This window comes from Sinocyclocheilus grahami, unplaced genomic scaffold (genome assembly GCF_001515645.1).
Source record: "Sinocyclocheilus grahami isolate Dianchi unplaced genomic scaffold, SAMN03320097.WGS_v1.1 scaffold1239.1, whole genome shotgun sequence".
NCBI classification, from domain to species: domain Eukaryota; kingdom Metazoa; phylum Chordata; class Actinopteri; order Cypriniformes; family Cyprinidae; genus Sinocyclocheilus; species Sinocyclocheilus grahami.
This window is the reverse complement of record NW_015506418.1, coordinates 260501-266620: the sequence shown is the minus strand read 5'-3', so window position 1 is coordinate 266620 and position 6120 is coordinate 260501. Positions and strand designations below refer to the sequence as shown.

The window sequence follows — 6120 nt, the reverse complement described above, 5'->3', positions numbered from 1 at the left end:
GTGAGAGAGTGTGTGTGCGCGTGTGAGTGCGTGTGTGTGTGAGTGAGAGAGTGTGTGTGCGTGTGAGTGTGAGAGTGAGAGAGTGTGTGTGCGCGTGTGAGTGCGTGTGTGTGTGAGTGAGAGAGTGTGTGTGCGTGTGAGTGAGAGAGTGTGTGTGCGTGTGAGTGAGAGAGTGTGTGTGCGTGTGAGTGCGCGTGTACGTACGTAGGTCTGGGCAATAAAACGATAACAATTATCGAGATATAATTTTACTCCGTAAAACGATAACAAGAGTTCAATAAACGTTTGATATAATGTTTACGCTCCAAAAGTGAAATGAAACTCATCTGATCGGCGGCACACGGAGCATTTATCAGAGTTCAGACAGCAGCAGCGCGAGCTCACTAGAGCAGATGTGTTACTCTCTGATGAGTCTCAGTCACACGACACGAAACACAGCTGTGAGATCCAGAGTGAAGCGCCTGAGTTCAGCGGAGAACACAAACGACTCGTGATTTAAACTAAAGATGAAACTGCGCTGACAAACAGCAGAAACACTGTATTTAGACTACTGTTTTTCATACAAATACCTAGAAACATATATACATTTTTACCATGGTATTGAGGTGCTATTTGTGTGGTTTTGACTGTGGGTGTCATGATCTAAATGTCTGCAATTATGGAAGACCAATGGTTAATTAATAAAATGTATGTCTCCTTCATTGGTGTTCATATGAGCATGTGTGTGTTTGATTACCTGCGGCTGCGCTGCGGTGGCTCTGCCGGTTTAACGGCTGCAGACGGGACGGTGAGACTCTGGGGAGAGGCAGTCACAGGTCGGGTCACAGCACTCACAGCCTGCAGCAAACACACACACACACAGTGCTAACTTCAACACACACACACGAGCACACGGCCGATTCCCAATGAGGCGAGAGACAGGAATGTGACGGGGAGGACAGACGAAGACAGAGGAAGATGAGTCTCAGCAGCAGCACACGCCACAGACAGCAGCGGGTCGACGACAGCAAGCAGGGGCAAGCGGCAGCACAATGAGAACGGCATGAGAAGAGCAAGCGTGCGATTGGAGGATGATGGGAGGAGGCGGGCAGAGGCGGGTACACAGCTGACCTGGGGGAGGGGTTTCATCACAGGGCTGCACGAGGAGGCGTGGCCTGCTCTCCTGGGGCTATACGGGCGCTCGGGGGCATGGCTTCTGCCCTGGCACGAGTGAGACGCCCGCCGCAGGCGACGGGGCGAGCGCGGCTTCTCCACAGGCAGGAAGACCGAAGAGGAGGCGGCGGCAGGAGGCCGGCGCTCCTCTTCCTCGTCTGGGCCGTCAGGAGAGAAGGACAGCACGATGCGGTGGCCCAGCACGTCTTCGTTCTCCATGCGCTTGCGGGCGCGCTCTGCTGCCTCGGCGCTGGAGAACCGCAGCACACCGCAGCCGCCCGACACGCCCAACACCTTCCCTCCACAGTTAGTGGAGAGCCGCTGCAGCCGGTTGGCCACCGCTTTGGCGTCGCGGTGCGTGGGGAGGTGGTGCACAAACAGAAGGCTGAAACTGGGCTGAGGAGCAGACACACAAACAGCACTCTGGGAGATCTGAGATGGTGCTGGAGTTCAGCGTCTAGCCCGCCACGGACAGCTATAAATGACGGGGTTTTAACTCTCTATGAACTCCATTAAAATCTCAGAGCGTGGAGTCAGACAGTGAACGGCTTTACGATCACATGATTACAACAGCGGCCAAACACACGGTTCTGTCTCCAAACAGAAAAACCAGCCAGCTGTGCTCTGCATTCATCAAATCAGTGTTCACATGTAGGAAAAGCAGTCAGGAACAGAGGGAGTGAGGTGTGGCGGCTGACCTGAGATTTGACGACCATCCCGGGAGGCAGGTCCGAGACGAACTCCTCGAAAGCGGCGCGCAGGTGCGCATGCTGCAGCAGGGCAGACGAGGCCTGGCTCTTGTGGACCAGAATCACCTGGAACCTGTGGCGATGCCGCAGGTCACTCAGCTCACTGGCGAAGTTCACGTCCGCTGCGTGAAGGACAGAGAACGCTGCCGTTAGAACGGGTAGATTCAGTTTAGTTTTTTACATGAGGCCAGCTTACAGTGTTTGTAACTAGTCTGTGTTTGAATCAGTCATAATATTGTCTCCAACCCGTATTAGATAGATGGGCCACTGCTGCTGTTGTGTCTAGTCTATGTGAAACCAGTTTATCACTGTGTGTTTGCTGTCGGTTCAGTCTAGTTTTGACAGGAGCAGCTTAAGCTTTCACACTTTTCCACATATGATGCAAGTTCCTCTGCTGTTCAGGAATAAGTGTCTGTCCCGCTTCCTCCTCATGCCCTCACCGTTACTGAACGGATCACGTTTCTGATGCCGTCTGAATGAGGACGCTCATCTGTGTGACGTCAGAAGTTCAGAACAAGAACCTTCTGCAGTTTAGTTTCAATAAATGTTTAGTTTCGCTGGAGGAAGTTGAGCGGATTTATTTGATCTATTATATCAAGCACTTTCATCCAAAGAGATAAAGGACAATCTGATTCGTCATTTAAGCCCATCAAATATTTTGGACCCAGAGTTGTAAGTTTACAGACACGTACATGAAACAACGATGACTGTGGCGGGAGCTGCGTGTGTCTCTGCGAACCGCCGGAGGCTCTGACGCAGTTTGTCATCTGCTGCATTTTTGGCGGTGGCGTTAATGTGGGCGACGGTCACCTGAGCGGGAACAGAGCAAGCCATGAAGAAACACGCTCTCCTGAAGAGACAGAAGCGCGTGGAGCATCAATCACACGGCAGTGAAACGAACGTAACACTGGAGCGCACCTGGCAGTTGTTGAGCTCCTGAATAACGGCTTTGTTCTCTTTATTGATGTCACACACGCAGATGAACTCGGCCTCGCGGTGTCCCTGGAAGAAGCGCTCTCGGAGCCTCTGCACCACGGTCGCCGCCGAGCGGCCGCTGGGAACCGCACAGTTCTCGATGTCCCAGAACACCCCGATGGGCGGCAGCGTCTCCTGCGCGCCAGTCTCCGGAGGACCTGCGGACACAGAGCGGCACTCGTCCAATTCCTGCAGAAAACACACCACAGGCACGACTTACAGCTCGCTAGTCAACATTTGTGTACGGACCGTATTTCTGTGTGGTTTTGCCGAGATGGACGCCCAGCAGACCGTCGGACGATGCGCCCGTCACGCCGCAGCCGTTGCACACAGGGACAGGCGGGGGAATGTTCGGCCAAACCTTCTCCGAGTCGACATGTAAACTCTGAAAGCAGAAGAGACTGATGTTAGCTTTCACTGCAGAATCTACGCCAGAGCCCTACCACATTTCTGCCTCGCCCCCTGTCAGTCGAGGCTGTGCTTTACTGAGGAATGAAGGATGTGCCCCCAAAAACACAAGACGACTTGAGCAGCGGTGCGATCCACCAACCTTTCTCCAGCACTCCTGCAAACAGTGAGCGCCCTTCAGGCACGGCGGCGTGCGCCCGACACTCAGGTGCAGAGGGTTAGAGCAGAGGTGAGAGGGTGAGGACGGGTCACCGTGAGGGAAAGGGTGCTGCTGCACTCTGCGGCAGTGACAGACGCCCGGCGGGGCCGGCTTACACAGAGCGCAGGCGTGCAGCGGCCTCACACTGGCGCAGCAGCTCGCTCCGGAGCCACTCTGAGCCACAGACGAGGGGTGAGGGGGGGTGCGGGTGCTTGTCTGAGAGAGACACAGAGGAAAGCCTCCACCGGCCTCACTAAAGCTCTGCTGCAGGTGTATGCTGGCCTCGCAGCGGGAACACACGCTTACACTGAGGCTGCCTGGCTGAGAGCCGGTGCTGTGGAGGAGAGGAGGAGGAGGAGGAGGAGGAGGAGGGACGTCCTTCAGCTCCAGGACCGGCTCACGGACCTCCATGGAGTCGCTCTGGAGAAACAGAAGCACAGAGGCCTTGAGAACACGCTCCATGAGACATGAAACACCACAATGGGACAGAAATGTGCTCGTAAATCACCAGCACCAGCACAAACACAGCAGCAGCAGCAGCTCTCAGCAGCGGACCTCCGAGCAGCGCAGACGGACTAAGTTAGAAGAACACCAGCAAAGCCATTCAAATGACGGAAACACACGCCACGGGCCGCCAATCAGTCAGATTAAAGCTAATGACGCTCACATGAGACTCTATGAGCGGACTCTTTCACACGCTGCTGTTTTCTGCAGTTTTTCTCTCTGTGTTTGTTTTTGTTCGCGCGGCTGCCGTGTTCCGCGCGCTGCCTGTCAGTCGCTGTGTACGGTTTCGTGGAAACATGATCAGACACGAGATACTCATTTGTAACGAATAAAACGGACAATTGAAATGCATTTAATGAGAAATTTTGAATTAAACGCAGCTCACCTTCTCGCGCCGGCCGCAGTGCCTTCAGGCGTCTCCCTGGTTACCAGACTTCCGACTGATCTGTGCCGTAAACCAACGCGCCTGTCGTAAAATGAGCGTCGTTTCCACCAGAGCGGAAATGGTTTGCAGCGATTTTTTTTCTGTATATTAAAACATAAAATGTGTCTAAAAATGTTTCGTTCTCACATTTTGAATCGAGGCGAGTAATTTACTGCGACAGATAGGAATATATGTCGTGTGGCGTGCAAAACTATTCCGTTCAGCATTAAACGATTCATCTCACATGATTGTTTAATGATCTAATGATAATATAGTGGAAATGTGAAATGTTACAGAAGGCCAGTAAACTGGATGTTCATGTGTGCGGCTGTACTTAGAGGTGAAGTGTTTATTAGGGATGATAACACACACATGAAGAACCCAAACAATTATAGTTCAATCCTCCACATTACTGTAAAAAGCCTTTGTGATGGCATTAAAGCCTTCTAACCTGAACACACAAGCTACAGATGGTTAAATACACACATATATAAGGTAAAAATAGAAGACAATTCAAAGCAATAATAAATGTAAAAAGCTAATTTTAAAAAGCTAAAACTAAAGTGATTTATGAGCTGTTAACTATATTAATCTGGTGCTCAAAACCTGATCACAAACAGCTGCTGAATTACAGCACATCTATACTTTATAACTTCTTTCATGACAGTTGAGTGTTACGGTTAAACATTAATGTGTTATTTGGTGCTTCACATACATGATTTCCAGCAGCTAGTAACACAGCCACCATCGAGAGACAAACCAAACGCTCACATCGAAACGAGGATTCAGAAACGCTGCAGTGGCGTCAAATCATGTTGACCGTAAAACAGTTCAGGTTTACATTTAAAAACAACAAGAAAGACAGCTTGAGAAGGATGCCTTAAATACAGGGAATGTGAGCATACACACTAATAATATCCTCCTGTACAATTTAGTTCTAACGAGTCGCTGGACTATATATTTCTGAACACAGAGTGAGATGAAGGAAGCCCGTGACCATCAGTCAGTCGGTGAAATCAGAGCGACAGCTGGAGCTTTGGAGCGTGCAGAGGTAGCGCTTCATACAACGGGTGCACACATTTATAACAACGCACAGCATATGCTGAATTCTAACAGGAGATAAAGAGAAAGTCAGTGATCAGCTGTCCTCTATAGTCTTACGGGTTCAGTAAGGTCAACGGTCTGCCGCTCGCATGCGTTCATACAGGAAGGCCATCACGTCATCTCGAGCGAAGGCCGAACCTCAATGAAGCGTGTGACTGAGGAGGATGAGTCCTGCAGAGACGCCGCTCACGCTGGCTCGATATTAAATATTGTCCTGGCTATTCCAAGCTCTATCATTGCAGTGCTTCAGTCCAAAAGAAGTGAAATAATAAGCGCCCATGCATAAAAAAAAAATTTTTTTTAAAAAGAGTGTCTCACACACGGCTCCGGGGGGTGATCAAAAAAACGTGATTATTACGTTTTGAATATGGATATTTTTCTTACAGAAACGCATTGATACAGGATGCCTTTGTTCACCCCCCGGAGCCGTGTGAGACACTTTTTATGCATGGGCGCTTATTATTTCACTTCTTTTGGACTGAAGCACTGCAACGATAGAGCTTGGAATAGCCAGGACAATATTTAATATAACTCCGACTGGATTCGTCTGAAAGAAGAAAGTCATATACACCTAGGATGCCTCTGGGGTGAGTAAAACACAGTCT

At 50.5% G+C, this 6120-nt stretch overlaps 1 protein-coding gene across 5 annotated transcripts in view; it reads right to left on the bottom strand.

The window, feature by feature from the left end:
* Positions 1-5708, bottom strand: part of marf1 (meiosis regulator and mRNA stability factor 1) — a 19777-nt gene extending 14069 nt beyond the window's left edge. For 2 of the 5 annotated variants that reach the window (XM_016254353.1, XM_016254352.1), the window contains exons 1-8: positions 4373-5708; positions 3427-3903; positions 3126-3261; positions 2820-3034; positions 2594-2711; positions 1851-2023; positions 1111-1548; positions 737-837 (exon numbers count right to left, since the gene is read on the bottom strand). In XM_016254353.1, the coding sequence (XP_016109839.1) occupies positions 737-837; positions 1111-1548; positions 1851-2023; positions 2594-2711; positions 2820-3034; positions 3126-3261; positions 3427-3894 (1649 nt within the window). In that variant the 5' untranslated portion in view covers positions 3895-3903; positions 4373-5708. The remainder of the gene's footprint in view (positions 1-736; positions 838-1110; positions 1549-1850; positions 2024-2593; positions 2712-2819; positions 3035-3125; positions 3262-3426; positions 3904-4372) is intronic. The other 3 variants (XM_016254354.1, XM_016254356.1, XM_016254357.1) reach the window with 3 other exon arrangements.
* Between the last annotated feature and the right edge of the window lie 412 nt (positions 5709-6120).